Genomic DNA, 23,693 nt, shown 5'->3' with positions numbered 1-23,693 from the left:
TGGTCCAAAATATCCGTCTCACCTTATTTAAATTTGTGGCTGTGTCCGAAATCACTCACTCCTTCACTACCCTCCACTCACTATGATGGACTTCTATGTACAGGTCTATATAGTGGACTCTTCAGCAAAAGAAAAAAAACACTTTCAGTTTCATTGTCAAAGGATTATGATGGAAAATCCCATAATAATTTTAAAATGTTTATTTTGCCCTTAATTATATCAAGTATTAACACTTTCCATGACGTTTGAATGTAGAAATAAACTTGATTGTCACAGTTGTGATGCTGTGATGCACTGCTCGGCTCTTATTACATATTTCACTCCCACATCTCAGATTTATCCTGCCGGTTATACAAAAACAAACTGAGCCATCTGAAATATTAGGTACGCTGAAACAGGATGTTTTATCCGTCTGTGAAAATGCCAGTACATATAAACCTGTTTGTCTCTGTCCTCACGATAACTCCGATATTTTGGATGAGAATTAGAGGGAGTAGAGTCGCCAGGGAGAGAAGGCTGAGACGTGCTGTGCTCTCTCCTCTCAACTCTCCACCGTATAGGGTATAAAAACATTTCACTAAACATTCAGACAGAACTACAAAATGGTGAGATCTCTCTACAGTGGACTACATAGTGATTAGTGAGTGATTTCGGACACAGCAAATTTTTACGTGTGTTTTTATCGGCCCCTTGTTTCACATGATGCGGAAATTATGCTGCCACTGGCGCGGTTGATGCCTCCTTGCTTGACCGTCATTTTCTCTAGTTCCTCCCTGCTGCATAACCAAGATGTTTGAGCATTATGAGCACACCATCCTGGGACTAATAGTGCTCTGCATGTTGCCATATTATTTTTACACTTTGGTATTGCTACCTTTACTTAATTAAAAAAAAACACATGTTCCCCTTGGTGGCACTAATGTCATCGTAGCCTACAACAGACTTTTATTGTGTAATATCTACTTATTAATGAATACTGTCTCACTTATTAAAAACCTGTTTCATGCTCTGGGAATGTGGCAGGACTGGTCTTTGGGCCACTTTCGCCTGTTTAACAGGGAGGAGACTAATAATGTGACTGGCTGAGGGGATAATGATTACACATCACACACTCTGATTTATATTCCTCTGCACTTCACCTCTTTGTGCATGGCAGCCGGCACCTATTTGAATGCAAATAGCAGCTACTCTCTGATGTGTCCTCAGTGACCTGTGTGCTGGTCTCTATGATCGCTGAATACAGCCCCGAGACTTGTTAAAGATTAGATTGAGGAAGGCATGTTGTAAAGAGGGGGCTCTCACGGTCATCTCCAGACAAATGCAGTGTGCGTGTGTGTGTGTGTGTGATTTATTTAGGGAAAGTGTGGAGATCCAGGAGTCGCTGGTTCTTTCGGTCCTGCAGGCCAGAAGGTGAGTGCAGCAGCCCATTATCGAGCAGATTCTGTTGTTTCCCTTAACCCCTGTCCTCACTTCACCTCCTTTTCTTTTGTCTGTGCTTTCTGCTTTTCCTCCTCCGTCCACCCTTCTGACTCGCTGTCTTTTATTTATTCACACAGAGATTCACATCCTACTGCTATAGTGTCTGGTTTCCAAGTGCATTCTTATGGTAGACATGTGATGTCAAAGTCATCGTCGATGATATTCTCTCATAAGCTCCTGGCAAAAGCAGAACTAATGTCCACCAGCCAGGAAAAATAATCCCCGCCATTTGCTGCGGTATCAAAAAAGACCTGATTCATGATGGCGATGATAAACCCTGAGTGTAAAAAGTACAGTAAAATCGACATTTATTTCTTCTCTACTCAAAAATCCAGTAAGACAACAGTAAAATGGCGTAAGTAGCAAAATCAAAACAACCTCAGGATGAAAGCCATGGCAGATTACTCAAATCAATATAATCTTTGTAATAATTAACCACACAAAATTATGGCATGACCGTCAGAGGCTGCTCTTTATGTAAATAACAATAAATCATTTGTCGCCCAGTGGAAGCCAAAGGATGTGGATCCATTAAGCAATGGTCTGCTCTTTATTTACCCAATATGTTTCGCCACAGGACTCCTTCATGGCGCATTACAGAGTGGATAAGAGAACCACCCATATACAGTGCACACTACATTATGGTGTGGAAGCAAGACAATAAGATGCTGCAAAGCCCTACACGCACACTTAAAAATAAAAGTACACAAGAAAATGGGAGCAGGTAAAATCTCTATAGATACTGCATCATCACAAAGATAAACATTCACATTGAATGAATCTTAAAAACTGCTAATACAGTGCAGAAACCACAAAAGTCCTCTTTTACAACGAAAGTATAAGTGCAACACTTTCGTCTTCGCTTCCCCTTTGTTCATGAATTGAAAGTAAAGGATTCAAGATTTCCTCTATGCAAACAAAAGGCTTATTTCTCTCAAATCTTGCTCTCCAATTTGTTGTTTGCCATGGGCTGGTCACAGTAAAAGGCCACTCTAAAATGTGAAGTTTATCTTGAAGAAAGACTTTTATGAGGACACAGCTTCTGACTGTTTGTGCAGAAATCCTGGTGGTTGTGCAAACAGCTGTCTGGGTGGCTGATCTCAGGCAATCTCTCAGATGTAGACGCAGAATATGGCTGTCCTGGGCTGGCAGGGTCGCGCGTGGTTTGCTGTTGTGAGGCCGGTTGGATGTACTGCCAAATTCTCCCAAATAACGTTGGAGGCGGCTAATGGTAGTGAAATCAACATTCAGTTCATGGGCAGCAGCTCTATTCCTGCCAATTGCACGCTCCCTCATCACTTGTGGCACGTGTGCCATTGTGTTGCATGAAAGAACTGCACATTTTAGAGTGGCCATTTATCGCGACCGGTTCAAGGCCCACCTGTGCAATAATAATGGTCTTTAATCAGGGTCTTGACGTGCCTCACCTACTAGGTGGATGGATTATTTGAGCAAAGGTGAAGTGCTCATGAAAATAGATTTTTAACAAATGTGTTTTTTTCAAAGGGGTCTTGTAGTTTCATTCCCTTGCCAATTGCATTTTTACACTATTTGCACTATTTATTCCCCAGTTTAAGCAAATCTGCTTTGCCGCCCTTGTGAGTTTGAGAGAATTCAACATGGTGGTAGGATTAATAGGGGCTCTACTAATTCCCCCCGAAGGGATCAGGGTGTGATCAGGGTGACAGCTTTCGCCTTTTCCTTTTTTCTGAACCAACCTCATTCTCAGTCTCTTCCCTTCCATCCTCAGAGCCATCCTTTTTTTTTTATTTCACCAGCCTGCAGTTCAAATCCTGCTGATGTGTGACAGCTACACTGTTAATGCCACTTGTTTGTTAATTGACACGTTTCTCGGCAATTACGCCCATAAATGTCAACCATTGTGATGTTAAATAGACTCTGAGTTGTCTCTGTTCTGTCACTTAATTACAGGTAATTGGTTATATGAAGGTGTCATCCTTCAAAGCAGATCTTGCTATAGTTTTTCTTTCTGGAAATCAGGATTTTAATGGAGGAAAGCTTTCACTCAATCACCTTATAATATTTATTTAACATTTACTTAACCTTGATTTTTTTTTTTTCTTCCAGTGCAACAGTCTGGGAATTTATTGCAGTCGACCCAATTGCTTGTCACACATCATAGACTATAAAGATGGATGGGGCATCTCCACTTTCCAGATATGAAGCAAAAATATCCCTAAAAAAGTCCGCGCAGTAGTGATCGGGGGATGGAGCTGCGGACAATCGTCAGTCTCGGCTATCAATCACGACTTTTCACCCCGTTTTAATTAGATCAAAAAGCTAATTAAAATCAAATATACCTGTGAGAAAAAAAAAGATCTGTCATGCACTCTCTAATTTGGTCCATGTCCCATCTATTAACATGGAGGAGGTAGGTTTTATAACCTATACAATTGGCAATTGAGACGCTTTGGCTTCGCTTTTGGGGAGCAGTCATGTCGCCCATCTTTATATACAGTCTAGGTCACACATATAATTTGACCACTTTTTAAAACATATTATAGCATTTATGCAGCTCTTGTTATCTGTTATCAAACATAAACATACAAATGATGGTTAATATGGTTTTCCATAGTATTTTTCTTCAAATGTTTACTTTTTAAAGCTGATTCCCAGAGATCAATAACCTTTGACCTTTCCAGGGCTCAACGGGGGAGGCTGGTTTTCCAGGGCAGCCAGGTGGCATGGGGCTGCCGGGGTTCAAAGGTCACAAGGTCAGGAAGCCAATGAGGAATCAATCAAATAAAAAGAAATGACTTGCCTCATTTTGTTTTCACTAATCGACGTCCACATTTGGACTTGAAGGCGCCACTTCATGAATGATTAATGGCGTTAGCTGTGAGGAGCTTACATAATTTACATGTTGTACTGCAGAAGTGTTGACAGCTTAACATTATACATACTTGTTAATGCATTATTTATTTTTCGGCTCAGATGACATGATTAATTTTAATGATGCTGAAGGTCGTCCTTCACACATCAAAAGCAGTACGCCCTAACACAAATACAGTGCAAACAATCCTAATCCGGATCAGTCGCTTTAACGTGCTGTGTTTGTTTTCTGTACACTATTATGTAAACGGAATACTGATGCTATTTTTCTAGTATTAACTCCTCAAACAGCATATTATTTTATGAAGATGTCAAACTGTCGGTTTTTCAGTGGGACATGTTCTAATGTTCTGTGTTGTATTTTTAGGGGGAGAGAGGAGAGGCTGGCTCCAAAGGAAACCAGGTATTTGTGTCACACAACTCCTGCATCCAAATGTAAAACTGTATTGAGCATGTTTTAGTGTTTCTGACTGTATCGTTTCTGGTGAAGCAGACTGACCGGGTGGAAAGTCTCACAAACTCACATGTAGCGATCAATAAACGTGTGTGAGTCATATGTGTAAACATCATACCACGTCTCAAATTAGAAAAAAAGTCAATCATTCTGAAAACGTGAACCTATACAGGGTTTCTACAGGGTCTTAAAAAGTATAGAATTAAATAGTAGAATTTAAGGCCTTGAAAAGTCTTAAATATGTTAAAATATTACATACTAGTCTTATTATTATGTTAACTTTAATTGAATACTACTTCTGTGATGCTTTTTTGTGAAGATATGTTTTGATGACATGCATAGTTTGTGGTCTTGGGAGATAATGTTCAGTATCAAGCCTTATTCTCTACTAGTCTGCTTCACCTTAACTTCAACTATGAGGAAGTGTAAGTAATTCTGATGAATTTAAGGCCTATGTCAAGTACGACAGATATGAGGAAACATCAGAGTCCCATTTACTGTGGTCTTACAAAATCTGAAAAGGTCTTAAGTCTTAAGAAACCCTGCCAAACAGCAAATACCTTTTTTAAAACATTTATGAACACAACTTATAGTGCTACCATTGGATACCTCTCTGTCAGTCATCGTATCAAACCAGCAACATTTAAGATAAATGTTTGGGAGGCTGACTGACTGGTTTCAGGACAGATGGAAATTGTTCAGAATAAATCCCAGAGGTGATTCCAGACAATTTAAATTGACCATCCTTGAAACTGACAAAATCTGATTACACAAGGTTTTTGATTAAAGAGGATCTAGTTTAATTAATTTGATTATAGGATTGTAATGTGCTGATCTTAGTCGAGAGTTCCCTTGTGGCTGCTGCGACAACAATCTGCTCTGAGATTGCACCCTTTGCTCATTACGGGAACTCTGGAAGTCTAAAAGTGTCATGTTGCACTGATTTACATCAGCCACTCTACTTCGAGCATTGTGAACACAGCATCAATCACAAAGTGAGCAATCACAGCATGTGATGAATGCTCAGATTCACTTGCTCCCTTGTACACGCGCTAATGGAAAACAGTGCGAAGGCCCAGCGGAGCAGAGAGAGGAGAGCAGTGTGTTACAGTGCTGCAGGATGCAGTTGGAAAAGCCACACACAAGATAAAAAGTCAGGTTTGTTAAAGGTCACCGTTAGCCATTTCCTATTCCCTCTCTCCCTGGGTTTCTCTTATTGGCTGCTAGTGGTAATCATGACCTTTTCTACTGCTCACACACTGAATGAAGATATGGACCAGCAGACAGTGGCACACACACAAAACTACATTGACACACTGTTGTTGCACGTATTCACTCTCATCCTCGCACACGCACACACACACACATTTGTACTTCTATCTCAGTGAGGACATTCATTGTCATAATACATTCCCTAGCCCCTTACCTTAACCATCCAAACTCAATGTATAACCCTTAAGCTAACCTAAACCAAATTCTAACCCTAACCACAAAACCCAGTCTTAACCCTCAAACAGCCGAATGAAAAAGTGAGGACCAGTCAAGATGTCCTCACTATAAAAAAATGTCCTCACTCTGTAGGGTCTATGCTTAAAATGGTCCTCACAAAGAGATATAAGTAAAAGAACACACACACACACACACACACACACACACACACACACACACACACACACACACACACACACACACACACACACACACACACACACACACACACACACACACACACACACACACACACACACATCGTGTATGGAAGCTTATTCACACAAACCTTCAGTTAATCATGATGTATGTCTTTGCAGGGGGAGAGAAGCAGAGATGGAGAACCTGGGACTCCTGGTGTGCCTGTAAGTGTAGAGTCATTTTACTTCCACTGGGTGGCAGCGAAGATTATGAGATGGGTTTAGCAGAGACACTGTGGTTTAAATGTGTGTTTGTGGTCACAAATGTCCCCTCAAGGGCATAAGAGGAAAAGATAATTCTTAAATACAAAAAGCACTCCGAAATACGATAAGAAATGTTTTTTTCTGCATTAAAACAAAATGACATCAAATTTTAAACTAACTTGCAGTTAATTTGGACTTTTATAATATCCTTTGTGGGCCATATTAAATAACTAAAGACAAATTTCACACTGAGCTCTCTGATGAGATGTCTGAAACTGTTTCTCTTTGACAAGGGATCTGATGTCACATGGGAGTGATGATGATGTTACTCACATTCGGTTGTACAGGATTGGGTCAGTAGGTCTTGAGCGGAGCTCTGCACTTGCTTTGCTAACAGCAGAATGCTGCCTCATAGTCAGATTCAAGAATAGAAAACTTGAGCAAAGGGATGTTGTTGTACTGAACTTTGAGCTTGTTGTTGCTTGGCAAATCGATTATTTTAATATTGGGTGGACAGGCACATCTGTTCCACATTTCATGTCCTGAAGCATCTCACAAAATGCCATTAAAAATAAAATAGCCCAGGTTTTTATTTCTGCACAGTGCTGGCACACAATGTTCAACATTGCCCGTTGCTAGCAGTGACACAGCAGCAACAAGGCATTCCACAAATTCTCCTTCTGAATGAGGTTTCAACTTCTCAGCTATTAGCTCTCTCTCCACAAAACTTGCCCGTGTAACACTGTCTGTGTCAGAATGCGATTATGTGGAAGCTGGTTATTGGGAACCGAAACTCCGCCAAAGAGCATTAACTTCATTCAAGTGCATTTGTCCTTGCAGCTCATCCAGTTCAGCGGCTGTATTTTCAGTTTTTCATCACTGTGACCACATCCCTGCAAACCAGGCACAGTGACTTGTCCTTTACTGTACTCGTTCATTTCTCTTAGAAATGGCACATTCCTCAGCTGCTTTCCTTTTCTCGACACTCACCGTTATGCTTGTAAGTTATGACACTTTACAGCTACATGCATAGCCAAGGTTTTGAAATAAATTCCAAAACAGATAAAACATATGAAATATTATTTTGGTCCGAAATCCTCTAATGCAAGTCACAAATAAAAACTTCAACACAAAATACATTTAAGAAACTCAAATTATATAACAAAAGTCTGAAACTGACTTTACAATGTACTACACAGGATAAAAATTCAACAGCAATGAAACTGCAATAAAATGCCAAACAAAAATCAGTGCAAGTGAACAGCTGTACAGAGCAAGACAAATAAAAGAAAAAGCAGATCACAGAAGAGACAAGACGGAAACAAAATTGAAAGAACAAATTGATCCAAGCTCCATAGAATAACATAAAATAAAATAAAATAAAATGTAGTCTGCGAAAAACAAAACTTTCAGAAACAAAGAGGTAAGAGACTCTGTTTAGGAACATTGTCCTGCAATCTCAGGCCCCTCATTTTAAAGCCACTGCCTGCGTTAGGTTCAACCTCAGACCAATAAGAGGACTGTGGTGTCACAGTTCAGATTCTTGACAATGGTAAGATGCTAAGTCAGTGCAGGTTGAATTACGGTCAACTGAAAATCAATGGTCACTTTGCAGTCGGGCAAATTGAAGCAGTCTGTGCTGGCAAACTCTTCTGATGCAGTGAAGGCAGGACGGTGAGTTAGAGAGAGTGAGGCCACACCATCAATTAAAACAGTGACATTCTGCAGCAAAACTGATGAATTTCAGTGGAATCACCATGACCAGTGGATTTGCTCAGAGGCAAAGGAAATCCATGCAAATCTGTTGCCTCTAGTTTCACTCGGACACACTCATTTACACTGTTAACTTATACCAAAGTCAGTACAATGAGTTTTTTGTATGATTGTGTCATATTTGTTGTGCTTCTCCAACTGCTCTCCGCCAAAGAGACATGGGCATTAGAAAGTTAACACATAGACATATGCAAATGTTTCTCTTGAATAAAGTGTGTGAACCTGCTGTCCCATTCAGCTAATGAGCTTATTTTAGCTTATTTTTACAGATAGTTTTCTAAGCTTGGAGAGCTCTTATGACAATGATAGACCTTTTTAACAGAAGACATTATGACCAGTTACTGCACTAACGATGACTTTGCTCTGTTTGAGTGTCCCAGTAAACCATGACGGCACCAGAACAGTGTCTTCTGTGAAAAAGCTTATTGTGTCTGATGAGGACTGGCATGTTCCCAGCTGATTAGCAGATAAAAAGATCTGTCTCTGTCAACATACAAATACAAATGTAGTATATATATATATTTAATGATATATTTGCTTACGCTAACGCTGAAGCTAAGATGCAATTCCGTCTAAAATAATTTTTAAATCTGAGCAGTGAGGAATGATTTGATGTTGGCAACAAGATGAAATGAGGTTTCATTAGGTGAAAGAAGCAGAACAGTACAACTGATTTAACATGTTTATCTATACTGAGATTATCATCAGTAATTGCTAATGAAAAAAAAAGTGATATAAAGTGCTGTGCTATCTGCAGCGGTTTTAAGCCTTCAAGCCTTGCATTCTTAATTGATACATTTTGGGAACAACAGCAAATGAATAGAATCGATCAGTGAGTATCAATTACTGAGGCATCGATCTCTATTGTAGAAAGAATTCAGTCAGAGGCGCGTGTGTGTGTGTGTGTGTGTGTGTGTGTGTGTGTGTGTGTGTGTGTGTGTGTGTGTGTGTGTGTGTGTGTGTGTGCGTGCGTGCTTGTGTGTGTGTGTGTGTGCGTGCGCAGCAGGATCTTTATTGCAGAATTGTGTTTTTTTGCCTGTGCCACTTGAGACAGATAAAACGATTGTATTTCTCAGTGTGCAGCTTAACGTGCACACAGTGTAGCCCAACTTCCATGTGACACGCCCTCAAGGCTAAAAGCATCAGCCGTGAATCACAAGTGTGTCACCCCCAGAAATGAATATGACATATTTTTGCCTTCAGACAGACTTCCTAATTCCTGCAGGATAAAACTGCACTGCAGGAGAAGAGAGGGTGTGCTCTGTTTCAGTTATTTCCTTCCTCACTTCCACTCGTCCGCCAAGTAATGTGGCATTAAGATTTAGGGCAAAAAGCGAGGCTCTTCTGCAAAGTGATTAGCGGAGCTCAGGCTCAATAAATTAGACATTTTTGGGTTCAGGGGGACCAGGAATAAAAAGATACTAATTACACAATGATAGTTCCCCTATTGCCTTTTTCTTGTGAAGGTAACACAACACGGAGGAAGCGAGTAAAGAATGGGAGGAAAGTGAATGAGGTGTGGACGCAGGGTTGAACAGAGGTGGGCAGTTGTTTGTTTAGAGCATCCTAAAAGTTCACATCCATCACAGATAACATATGACCCTTACTCCACCTTCACTGCATCTTCTATACAACCTTACACATTGGAGTGAAAGCTGGTTAGTGTTAATCATAATAAAAGTGTGTCCATGTGGGTTTACGTGGGTCCATACCATAGAAGTGTCTCTGAAACTTGAGGTTACTGTTCACCGTTGGAATATAAAAATCATTTATGATGTGATAACCCCTATGGTTACGATTTGGTTAGGTTGAGAAATAATCATGAGGCAAGACTATGATGTTGTTATGCTTTCAAATTAAAAATGTTGACTGTAAGATTGAAACGGGAAATATCATTTCCTGTTAACCCATCCACCTCCCTGCAGATACTTTGTTGCTTTATAATGACGTCACTGCCGTGACACACAACAAAGGGTTTGTCACACAAACCCAACTCGCAAAACTTTGCAGGTGCTCACAAATAAATACCTGACAGCTGATTGGATGAACCATCCGTCATAACTATGTATCACAGTTGCCCAAGCCAGTTGGTAGAAGAGCAAAAACATCAGTTAAAAACACATAATTTCTAGCATAAATAAAAATGGACAATGACCCCCCCCCCCAAAAGTAAATCCAAAGCACCTTGATCTCCCCCTAGTGGCTGGTAGTAAATGGATCATAAACCTCACATATTATTCAATTTGCTTCAATTTATTCAATTTATTCAATTTATTCAATTTAATTCAATTTGAATCATCTTTTACAGTCTGTCATTTGTACAGTAACATCTCAAGGAGCTGCCAGTGTTGTTAACAAATAGTCGCTTCTCACCGCCATGTGACTTCCTCCCGGCTTTACGTCATAATTTCTACAGCAGCTTGAAGGTGCTACCAATGTACACATTAGCCTTTTTGAGAATGTGGTTTCCTTCTGTCAGATGTGGGATTGACAAACTGAAACTGGAGCAGTGGAAGGCCCAGATGAACTGTGATACAGACAAAGGATACGAGCACTAAAATAGAAACAGGCAGACGTGACTGCTGTTTGTAATCAGTGTGGATCATGTGGAGCATTAGACTGTTATTTTGTCATGTTGCCATTACCAAGGCATGACAGTTTAATTTATTTCCTGTGTGAGGTTGTTTCAAGTGTTGAATTTCTTAGTCAAGTCCCAATAGCTCTTAAAAGTTCTATTGTAGATAAATTAGGAATCCTTCATCCTTGAAATGAGCAGGAGTGTTGTTTCCATCGAGTCATCTGCACAAAGTTACCTTTGAAACTTAGGTAGGTGGCAGGAGCCTGGCTTTTAAGTTGATTAATAAATACATTTATGTGAATTAATGAAGAACAGATAAATAGGGACCTGTCTCCAGGGTTTGAATGCACACTTTACATGTAAATACATCACTGGAGAATGCTAGCTGGAAGAAGCAGTGTTTATGTTCTCTGATATGATATATATATATTTTTCTATGATTAAGCTTCCTAACAGCCGACCAAGCTACTTGTGTCATACAGCATTGAGATGGCTGAAATCAGTCACCTCTAGAGGAAATGAGGAAGGATTTTAAGGGAAACAGAGCACATCATGAGCCTCAGATTCATGTCCTGGTTCTTCATTTTAAACAAAAGCCTCACAGAAATGGTGTTACCACCGCAGGGTGTTATTTAAGGACCACTGTCTGCATTTTTCATCACATAAGAACAAGTTGTACATAAGAAAAAAACTTTATTTAATGCATTATAATAACCAATCTAAAACAATTGGTAAGCCATCAGTTTTGACAGAGAAGAGAACACTCCTGCATCAGCCATGCAGAGCAGCGAGCATATCTCCTCTGACATACTGTCTCAGCCTTTGATATGGAGGCAGAAGTTTCTAACTGTCTCTCTCCATTTCTTCCTCTTCTCCTCCCTTCCCCACCCTTCTTGCTCTCTTTTCTTTCTTCCATCAGGGCGAAGTGGGACCCAGGGGAAGGAAAGGAGAGGTTTGTCGAATTAGACTTTGCGGTATTAGATATAATCCATTCTGTCTTATTCTTCACCGCGGCGAGAAGCCCTGTCAAGCCTGCACGGCTGCTATAGAAGACTTACAGAGCCAACACCTCCAGGCTGGGGGAAATCTGGCCCCCCGGGCAAAAATATACATCACAAAAGCACTCCTTTCTAAAAGGCGCACACATCGTAAATATCAAACACTTACTATACTGTCTGCAGAATCACAAGTTATGTAGCCTCTCCCCGTTGTGCCAGTGCTGTACAATTTGGAAGATATAATTGAATATACACTATGTTATGCTTTTTGATCACTAATAAAATCTAGTGAAGTAGAAAACATTAGAATGCTGTATATATACCTGTAACTGCTATACTATAATAAGTCCTGCTTCTGTTCTTGCACAGATCAGTTTCACCACAGTGGCACATGTACCACTTGAAATTAATTCTAGAAAACAATTCTATTTAAACAATGGTTCCTTGATTTCAGACAGAGGTCGGGAAAACCAGGCCTCTCTTTTCTATCTAGAGGATGTTGATTTTGTGAGTCGAAAACGACAACTGTCCACGGCAGATATCATCAGTTGTAGCTGATATTATCAACCAGGCTATCAGCTCGCTAATTATCCCTCCGCGAGCTGTCTCCGGCTGACTTTTAGTGCTTCAAGCTGACTTGTTTACAAATCAGAGCGATGCTAAAGGGTCTTAAAAGAGACTGAAACTGCATATCCAAGGCAAATGGCATCCTCACCGGCTGATCCATGTGATCCAGTGTAGGGCTAGTCAGTTATTCTATTAGAAAGATGTAAGAGCAGACTGTTATTTTGGTCTGACATAACCCTTTTATAGTGTTTATTTCTTACACACAGACCCACCACAACATTAAAAGTGGGTTCAAATGTTCTGCTTGCTTAAGCATGCTCATGTTGACATCTAGTTTATTTTAATTTGACAAGAGAAAAGGGTTTTAGGATGAGGGCTAACTCTCTGATCTTGGCTGGGTTACATTTCCCTCAATTCCCCAAATCCGTTAAGAGCAGGACAGAGCTCCTAAGCATCCTAAACTCTTTGATAATCCATTTTTTTTACATAACATGTAAGCACTAATGCAACTAACTAACTAAACTAATGTAATCTAGTTAGTTAATGGACTGCAATTTAGCCTTGGTACTAACAGAAATAGTTTACTATTTTTGGTAACTAATTAACCAGACACGCTAATGATTGCAGCTAATGTTGGGGAGCTTATGTAATAACTCACTGTTTATTTCAGTGCTTGTGCTTTTGCTCTTTTATTGGTGGCCAGCCGTGCCCTATATTTGGACAATATTTAGGGGCGGCACTTAGCGAACATTCAATTAATCTACAGCACAATTTGGTAAATTACTGCCAACAGTATCAGGCCCCAGTTTCTTGTCCCTGTGATGTTAGATTTTCTGTCTCTCCTCCTGCTTTTTCAGAAAGGTGTGACAGGCGACATGGGCCAGAGGGGTCCTGAAGCAAAGAAAGGGGACGTGGGCCACATGGGTGCTGTTGGTCCCAGGGGATTTCCGGGTGAGGATGGGTTGCCAGGCCAACCGGGCCAGCCAGGATATCCAGGGAAACCTGTGAGTGAACCAAGAGAGAAATAATTGGGCTGGAAGATACAATCAGTGATTTCCTGTCTGGACTAGGGGAGTTATGTTTGGGAGTAATGGGGTGCAACTATCAGTGTGTGTGGGCTGCTGAATGTGAAGACAAAGAGTGGAGCGCTGACATCCTGTAAATCTGCAGGCATAGTCAATCACAGGATGAGTCCGCTTTCCTAGTCCCCGAGTGGATTCAGCTAAAGAAAGGTGTAATTGTGTGTTGCAGGGCAAACCCCCCTCAGATGCACATCTTATCAAGCTCTGCACTGACGTTCTGCGAAGTAAGTGTCTGTTTTTTCTGTCGACCAGAGGGGAAAACCACTGTTTCCCTTGGTTCAGTCTGAATAAGTTGTCTCAAATTGAAAGCTGCACATTTCACATAATTCCTTTGATTGATTCTCATTAATTAAAACAAACTGGGGTTAATCAGGTTAATCTGCTATTTTGCTTTCGTGGAGTGGCGCTACGTTAAATAACACAAAACATATTGGATGGTTTTCATTATTTAGCGTTATTGACATGAATGTAAATAACCAAACACTCCCTAACTGTGTAAATGCCTTTGCCATGTTTACCCTTTATCTAAAAGCAACTCAAGCATGAGATGCCTCCCATTTAGCTTCTACGCCTCCCTGACTCGTTAACTCACATATTAGCTCCTAATAACAAAGATGTAAATGTGAAGGAATCCAATCCACCAAGTGGATACTTCTTGCTCTCTTTAGCATTGCTTCTTTCTTTTGCAACCTTGAGTTTGGAGAAAATAACCTTTAAAAGGTAGAAATAATAAGTTAGTATAGTTGGGGGATTGACTACCAGTTCCAATGTAGTGGTGCCTAACAGTAGAAACCCTAAGAATGTTGTAACCCTGTATATTATATAGACCTCCGGACTTTGAAATGATAAATTCAATTGAACAACACTAATAGTACCTTCTGGCTGTGCCCTACAGATCAACTCCCAGCACTGCTCCAGACCTTGGCCCCCCCAGCAAGGTGTGAACCCTGCGAGAACATCAAGGGACCCCCGGGCGAGCCAGGAGCACCAGGTACCAAAGGCTCCATGGGAACTCCAGGCTACCCTGGCAGGAGCGGCTCTCCAGGCTACCCAGGGCCAACTGGACTTCAGGGTCCTGCAGGCATCAAAGGTGATACGACCCATAATGTATGAATTTGTTAAGGTACTCGTCGACACCTTATGAAAGTTCATGCTCTCTGTAGGCAATGCTTCCTTGAAGACGGCGTCTGATTCACTGTCTGAAACTGGGACAACAATCTCTCTTTACCCCGAAGACAACAAAAGCAGCACATCTCCGTGAACAAGAGTGCAGGCAAAATTTTCTGTTTCTTTTATCAACTATTAAAATCAAAACAGTGTCAACGCCTAACAAATTGGATGCGTTGATGTTCACTGTACCCCATAAAACAAGATCATTAAACAAGTGAACATCAGTGAACGCCAGCAGAGCAAAAGACAACAAATACTGAATGCATCCCAATAAGCTGTCTGTGATTTATCACCACTTCGAGACAGGGAATGGCTAATCAGCTGTGAAAGATGCCAAACTGTACCACTCCTCTCCTGTGGACTATTTCCGTTTGCTAGTTCAGGAGAAGAGCAACACCAGAGGTGTGAGGTTTGGTTAGGAACACTGAGGGAACAGAATGAATGCTGAATGCAGTGAGAAAAGGGATTAAATGTCCTGAATGACATTTTATTCACACAGCATCTTAAAAAAGGTAATTGCACTCATGTCATTTGTAGATGGACCTGTCTCTATTGCTCAGTTAAAGGGGCAGTCTGCAGGTTTTACTTATTAAAAACCGTTGCATAATGCCTTCTATCTCTCTGGCACTGTTTTGTTATGTCACACAAGTACAATTCTAGACCAATGGAGTACGCCTTTAAAGCCGTTTTCAGACATGAACTCTGGAAAATGTCCTCACAATGGGGTCTGGACTTTTCTGGTTCTGGATGTTTGCCTTTCACATATTAAGAAGGCAGTAGGAAATTCTCCGGTTACATCTGTTGACAATTTTTTTTTTTATCTTGAGTGTTGAGGTGAGGGGTGGCGCAGTACTCCACAGTCCGCCACAGAGGTTGTGTGTTTTTGTTTACAGCGCATCAACACCGGCGTCACAAAAGGCTCTCAAATTTGATTGTCATTTCAAGTTGACATCATCGCCGGTGTCGTCGACGTGTATGATTTTTTCTCTTTTCTCTTTGTTAGTTCTTTTTGTTTTGCATTAATCGCACATCATCAGCAATGCACCCACATGGAGTTTCCAATAGGGGGCTGGCAGGAGAAACGCTGCAGAATAAGCACAGCAAGTGACTCGGACATTTGTGTTCCCACATACAGCCCCTGCTGATTATTTCAGGAGATTATGTGGGGTTCATGTGCATGTCTGAAAGAAGCTTAACTTTTATTTTAGTTATCTTTGTTCACATAGAGATCAAGGGAAAAAATGATGAATTTGAGCCAAGGTTGGCCTAAGATGATTCGTTCTCTTTTTCTCTGTGAATTATGTGTCTACAAAGTTTCACTGGGGGGGTATGAACATTGCGTGTACTGTAATCGATGAGAACTTTGTAGACTCAGGCTTCAACAGAATGTTTAAAGGAGCTAAATGAAAGAATAATGAATTTTTCAGCTGTATTACTTACACTCAGCCATCTGGAGGGACAGATTTTCCCCAAGAGATTCCTCCAGAATCCTGGGGAGTGGTGCTGCGCAAACAGCATCCTGCTGGCAACTGCATTCAGAGGCTTTTTACCCACACAAGTGGCACAGCTCTGAAGACGACAACATTGATTAGTCTGCCTGTCAGTGCACCACTTTGGTTCACACAGAAACTCTATCACTGATTAAGAGGAAACTTTGAACAAATCCCCCTGGTGCCCAGAGACTGAATCCCACTAGTGATCACCAAACTTTTTTATCCTGAGCCACTAAGAGGTTGACATTTTTTTTAAGTGAAATGTCTCACCCACTAGTGGACGGCCATTACATTTACTATGGGTATTAATCTTTCCCACAGGATAGATTTTAATAATGTTCATCCAATGACTTTTCATCTCACACATCATCAGGTCAAAATCTTATGTCGTCCAACATATAAACGTGGTATTTCGTGGTAATTAGCAAATGTTAGCATGCTCACATGAAAATTATGATGACGAATAGATTACTATATTAGCATCATATATACAGCCTCACAGAGATGTCAGCTCTTAGACTTGTTGCCCTGCAGAGATTGTTCTGAGGTTTCACACTTTAAACAGCTGCAGACATTTCTCTTACTCCAACTTGTTTCGGTAACAATAATCAGTTAAACTTGTTTAAATCCTGTCTGATGATAGTGAGGTGTTCCAGTGTCCACATGGACCACTGAAACTGTTAAGTTAAGAGTAAGGTTGTAAAAAAACAAATAATGTAGCGAGTTAGTGGTTGATAAGTTGCTGTATTGTTACATTTTAACGAAAGCCTGCAGACTCGGCACAGGTCTGGACACCGTTAACAGAAACACACCTTTTACTTTGTTCTGAACCTGACAGCTCATTTACAGATACTCAAATTGTATTTGTTTTTAAAGCAGATATATTGTGTCCTCAGGTGACATGGGATCCAGAGGACTCAAGGGCAGCAAAGGAGAAGGTTACCGTGGACCTCCAGGACCACCTGGACATCCAGGTATGTAAAAAGTGCACCTATCCGCACGCTTTTCTGAAATGACTCTCAGATCTGTGCACGAATGCACTTTTAACAAAAAGGCACCTGGGCTGTTTGTAGTCTTACATTTTTAATACGTTCGTGGGTGGATCCTGTTTGTACTTAGTTCTCAATGAGTACTATTAGTGACAGCATGGTTGGTTTGGTGAGGGAGATGTGACGGCAAGATACAGACAGTAAGTGCAGTATTTTCATCACATATGAGTAGATGTAATTTATGATCCAAATGATGCTATTTTTAGTTAGAACGATGACGTTATTTCCATAAATGACGCAGAAATACCGCTGATACAAAATTCAGTTTTATCTTTCTTTATCCCTGCAGGAATTCAGGGTTCCCGGGGATTTGATGGAATTGGCCATTCAGGCAATCAGGGAATTCCTGGAAAACAAGGACCTCAGGGAGACCCTGGTAAACGGGGAAGCTCAGGGGCTCCAGGAGTGTGTGATATTTCAATGTGTTATCAGACCTACAACCTCAGGGAACATTACAGCAAAGGACCCAACGTCTGAGGACATGGCAGTGTGGAAGAGGCTGCTTTTATGGAAGTGATTTACTGTATTAGAGATTTACAGAAATGTGTGTGACTGTGGACTCCTTTATGAGAGTATGTGGGAAAACAGCTGCATACCCCCATGATTATGGATTTCATGATCAAAGATGGTCAGCAGGCTCGCAGTAACTTACTGAGATACCAGGCTGACATGGCTAATTCAAACTTTAAACTTGCAAAGTTTGACAGCAGGTTTAAATGGTGGTTTCTTATCCTGAGTTAATCTGATAAGCACCGGAATGGCTGTAACTGAGACGTGTTGTTTTTTTGTGTAACTATCGAGAGAATTCATGTTTGGGAAAACACAACAGAATAGCTACCTCCTCTTTTACCCGAGTCACTCTTTCAGTTAATGATACAGAAGGTTTTGCTAACAAGGCCAACAGACAAGCATCCCCAGCAGTCCGCACAAATATCCACACGCATTCACAAAAACAGACAAATCTACTTAATAAAATAAAGAACCTTTAAATATAATTAATAAGAAATCACCTATAAAGCCAGATAAAACTTCGGCCTTTCCATACGTGGAATAATGTGGCAAAAGATCCCATTTTGACAACCTAACAAAACTGATCCAAAATGAATACTTGATATTTTCTATTTAGTTCATATTATAAGTACATTCTGCTAAAACTGCATATTAATGGAAGTGGGCATTACTTATCTCTCGTGCTGTGTTTGAAAGCTGTGGTTCCTTTGGCCTCACCAGTTGAGATTTATATCGACCTGTGAAGTTAAATCTACCCTCAGCGCAGCTCTGTTCCAGAGAGAATGATTGTATCAGCAAAGGATGTTAAAAGTACAGTACACTCCTTGATGTAACATTGGGATATGTCACAATGGAGGAATGGAGCACATCCTTTTCACACCTTTCACCTTTTCATCTTGTGAAAGACAAACAATTAACAAGATAAGAACCTACAAAAAGAGTTCAGGAATGCGTAAGATAAAACCTGCAGATGGCAAGCACATGATTCTTCGTTTTATTTTACAGTCAGCCTGCTTTAGAGACTGTATATGTGAAAGAAACGTTACTATCACCAGGGGCTGCGCTAATCAATCACTGTGGCAGACAGAGCTCTAAAGGATCCATTCTATTCTGTCTATTTTTAGCCGTCATCTTTTCTTTTTGCTTATCAATTTTATATTGACTTATTTTGCATCGCATTTTGGTTTGCATGGAATGCCAATAAGTCTCAAGAAAGTGCCTCAACTGCAGATTCATACAGACGTTTAGTATTGATAGACATTTATTTCTGTTTTCCCCGTTTTATATTTATATCCTCTCATGTTTTAGGGGAAGAAGCCTCACTGTTTCTGTATACGTCCACATTACTGTCAGTTCTAACTCAAAACCTCCTCCATGTTTTCTGTTGTCTAGATAGATTTCGCAAAGATGCATCTCCACAACACTAATTTCATCAGTGCCACAGCAACATATTGTCCAACTTTGTTCACTAATGAACTACTGTTTATATTTATCATCCAGTCACTTTCATTTTCCATTTCTTGCTCTAGATTGAGTCACCATTAAGTGAACAATACACACATCACTGGTTCACTTTACAGCCTCCCTGTGGCGCATAGGGCCATCCCATTCCTGGTGGAGTAAAATTATGTAAAACTATTAGAAATCATTTCTTAATTAAAATGCTACGTTTTTACGAAGAAAAAAGAAAAACTCATAGTATTATCATTTGAAATTTCCTGGTTTACCAATCATAATGACAATCCCAAATAAGAAAGTCAGCAAAAAAACATATCTATGTTGTAACTAGCAAAGATGGCTGTATTACTTTTACGTTGGATCTGAATAAGTATCTCTGTGTGCCACTGAAGTAAGGTTTAGTCACACCAAAATTTAAACATTTCAGAGCAAAATTTACTATGGGTATTAATCAGCTGTTTGGTTGCTAGCTTTTCTTATTTCCACTGTATCCCGGCCTTTGACCAGGCCTTTTGTCTGAGGCCTGTGCTCTGTAGCTTTGGACACTCTGATAGCATACAGACAACATTCATGGATAGCAGCGCAGTTCCACACTCCAAAAACTATCAACCCCACGCTTAAGACGCTTTTGTTGGCTTCCTTTTTCGCTTTAGCACCTGCTATCCCTACATGTGTTGTTAGCTATTTAAAAAAAGACAGATCTGGGTAAAGATTTAACATCACTTAACTAAAGACAACATATTAGTTTTGGGATATGACAAGACATAAAATGTTTATCCGCCCCCCCCAAAATTCAGACAACTGTTGTTTCATAGCTGTTCACCGAAATCAATGGATATGTCGTCACAAAACCCCTTCAGATGCCTCGTGGAGCAACAACCAGATGACCACCTCTCTGAGGACAAAAGTTTCCAAACAAGTGTTTGTTTGTTGCTCTCAAAGTATCTCTGCTGTAAGAGTAGCACGCTTTCGTGTACATAGTCATTCAAGTTTTAAAAAGTGGTGCGGATGTACTTTAAGTGTGCATTAAGCCAACAGATCTGCTGGAAGAGTAATGATTTTAGAATGACTACCCTACTATTTATTACAATAATCATTCCATTCTAATTTTTTCAATGAAAACATAATTTTATATATTTTACGTGTTAGTATGCTAATGCTAATCTTCCATTAAACCATCACACCGCTTACATCTTAAGCGTCCAAATGTTTGATTTCAGAGTTTGCAGGCATTATTTTATTTAGAATTTAATGGACAAATGTAAAAATCTATAGCTTGGCTAGCAGCCCTTACAAGTTTGACAAAACAACAAAATAGTAATGCTTTTGAAATTTGTAGTTTTCCAGCACTGTAAATTTGCCCTACATAGTAAAACCATAAGGGCTCTTCCTCTGGGGACCATGAATGCTGAAATGTATATAATTCTATATTAATTATTATATCTGGTACAATGAAATGGTGAACATGGAATGGTTTTATCCTCTGAGGAGCATGAATGTGATCAATAAAGTTCAGTTTTTAATCCTATTTGTAAACAAATTACTCAGGCTTTCCCTAAATAGCTAAAGCAGATTTTAAGTTTTTATGGTTTCATTATTGCAAGCTCAAAACACTTGAGCTTGCATAGACTTTGAGTTCCATTTAACCAAGTGTTTTACAAGCCTTAACTCTAACAATACATGCTACACACTAATGTGAGTCACGATGTTAAAAGTGACTCGTACAGCGAACCGTCCGACACACTTACCTCTGCGCTGTATCACTTGTCTGTGGACTAACAGAAAAGCGGTAGAGAAGAGGCTCCAGCATCACAGTCACATGTTTTTTCTACACCCACTCCAGCCTGCTACCTAAAGCTTTTTGTAGCAGTACATCAATGTCACGCTACTTCCGCTTTTGCTACTGACTAAGCTCCCGTCCTTCTGCTGGGTACAGTCTCACATTTAATGCTGTGAGTCTGAGAGGTGCAGCTGTGGTTGGTTTGAACACAGTATCTTCTGTATCATGAAAAGCTCTCTTTTTCTATCTTATATATAATCTGTCATTCCTGAGTGCTGACACCTACTTAAAGGTGTCAGCCTTTTCTGAAACAATCTTCGCTGTCGAAAAAACAATTTTTCCAGTGCAGATGGTGACATGATTTGTTACATGTGGCATTTTGAGTTGAGTTTTGCTATCACGTCAGAAAACAAGGGTTAAACAAGATCTTTAACCAGGTTCTTGAAAAGGACTTCTTTGCATTTCAAGCTTCTGTAATTGAAACATATTCTACGAAACATTGATTTGTTTATATTTTTCAAAACTTAATATGATGTTTAATATCCATGAATGCTGGAATGATATTTTTGTACCTTTTATTAACAACATATGAAAAAACATGGCATTATTATGTTTGTTGTAAAGTTTTTTTATATTGAAATAAACTTTAATTATGTAACATTGACTTTTTACTGACTATACTGCGATTTTTAAGTATATTTCAGTCAGGACAGATTTTGGATGAATCTAATTCAAAAGGATCCATCCTGTTTATTGGCTACATGATGGTGATATTGATCGATCTTTGATCAGCAATATGTAGTGAGAGCAACACTGACTGCACTATGATCCTGTCAGCTGACACAGCATTAAGACCAATGCCCTCAAACTCCAAAGGTCAGATCTGTGCTGATTGGTGAACCCAGCTGTTAAGATGCTTTCACAACTGTTTGGTTTGTTTAAACAAGTGAAAGGAAACAGACCGACCACAGTGTTACACAGACAGTTGTTTTGGATAGTCAGACCTATCTCAGCAGTGCTGTGTCCCTGCAGCCATTACCATACTGCTTTATAGGCTGTGGGCCAAAGGCTGCTATCTGCCTAATGGGGTCAGACTATGAAATATTTTAGATGGTCACTGTGTCAGATTAGGGTCATTAGAGAGTCATAAATTCTGACATGACAGTCAGAACATTGCTTCCCGACCAATCACTCTTGCCATCTTTTACAATGTGGATGACGTCATTAGAAAGCACTTGTGACTGACTGACCAGGGTCTCTCTTTTTTATTGTGTCATGATCATCCCTTGAGGAAATGTCCAAAAGGCAGAGGTGTGGTTACCGCAGCTCAACAAACCTTTCCTTTGTTTCGAAGTTACAACTCGGGACACAAACATCATTACTCTTGTATGTATGAATTTGTGCGCAGATTCCCTTATTATGAAGAATCAGACAAGCCTGTCTTTCTGTCAGGACGTCGAGGGGCATCTGAGATGCTGTGTCTGTGGTCATCCATTGTCTACACACAACACTACACCAATATATCAATTGTTGCGCCAGTTGCCCATTGATTGTTTCTGAACCCACAGCCTACGTGTTCCAGGTCAGGCAATAATTTAGCTGATACCCCTTTTGTTTTTTAAATGATCATCAGTTCCAAATAAATGTTTCTGATTGTTGGAAGCTTCAAGTCAAGCACAAAATATAAAAAATTAATTGAAGTTCCACAAAAGTAAGCAAACTGTAGAAAGTACTATGTTGCAAACCATTCAAAACACATTCTAACAAACTCTTTTACACCGAAATTAGCGTTAACACACAAAAATAGGCCATTGACTAATTTCCCTTTACCCGTATTTGAAAACCATTTCGTCAGAAATCTTTTTGTCCTGCATCTTGAATGATATGTAGAAACAGATCACTGTTACACTTCACAATGTTTCTTAAATGTAAAAAACAATAACTACCCAAACAGTCATAGCTATTTGAGTGCCAGTAACTGGAAGGGAAAGGTGAAGCTACAAAAACAAAGAAGTAGACATTCAACCAGCACTGCCGATCAGAGCTGATAAAAACCTGTGTGTCTACTGCAGCATCATTTAGACAAGATAAGATAAGCTTTATTTGTCACATACGCAATTACACATGGTAAAGTGAGTAACTGTGCAAGTATGCAAGTTTTCAGAGTCCGGTTTACTGTACAGATTATACCCAGTCATACTGTGGACAAAAGCCAGCTGTTAGTGGATGTTAGTGGTTTTTTTGACCAGTGGAAAAGGGGCCAAACAGAACGACAGACACTCAGAAGCTGAGGATACTGCTGCCAGGTAAGTTGTTTAATTATGTCAGCCAAGCAGGTTTGTTTTCAACCACGTGCATGTGTTTATTTGTTGTCAGCAGAATTAAAGACAGATTTTGAAAAAACAAGAAAAAAAAAATATATATATGTACTGTATATATTTTGGAATATCTAGGAATTATTTTTTTCTCTCTCTTTTTTCAACATTGAAAGATGTTGGCTTTTTTTTTTACATTTTCACTGATCTCCCAGGAAATAATCTTCATTTCAAATTGATCT

General features: G+C 39.9%; 1 protein-coding gene across 1 annotated transcript in view; it reads left to right on the top strand.

The window, feature by feature from the left end:
- Positions 1–18,864, top strand: part of si:dkey-225n22.4 (collagen alpha-1(XXI) chain) — a 62,603-nt gene extending 43,739 nt beyond the window's left edge. The window contains exons 23-32 of the mRNA XM_034572808.1: positions 1,357–1,410; positions 4,143–4,214; positions 4,700–4,735; positions 6,595–6,639; positions 11,949–11,981; positions 13,452–13,598; positions 13,846–13,900; positions 14,572–14,766; positions 17,236–17,313; positions 17,678–18,864. Of these exons, the coding sequence (XP_034428699.1) occupies positions 1,357–1,410; positions 4,143–4,214; positions 4,700–4,735; positions 6,595–6,639; positions 11,949–11,981; positions 13,452–13,598; positions 13,846–13,900; positions 14,572–14,766; positions 17,236–17,313; positions 17,678–17,865 (903 nt within the window). The 3' untranslated portion in view covers positions 17,866–18,864. The remainder of the gene's footprint in view (positions 1–1,356; positions 1,411–4,142; positions 4,215–4,699; positions 4,736–6,594; positions 6,640–11,948; positions 11,982–13,451; positions 13,599–13,845; positions 13,901–14,571; positions 14,767–17,235; positions 17,314–17,677) is intronic.
- The last annotated feature ends 4,829 nt before the right edge of the window (positions 18,865–23,693 follow it).

This window comes from Hippoglossus hippoglossus, chromosome 20 (genome assembly GCF_009819705.1).
Source record: "Hippoglossus hippoglossus isolate fHipHip1 chromosome 20, fHipHip1.pri, whole genome shotgun sequence".
NCBI lineage: Eukaryota > Metazoa > Chordata > Actinopteri > Pleuronectiformes > Pleuronectidae > Hippoglossus > Hippoglossus hippoglossus.
Note: the sequence above shows the minus strand (reverse complement) of the source record. Positions and strands in the feature narration are given on the sequence as shown.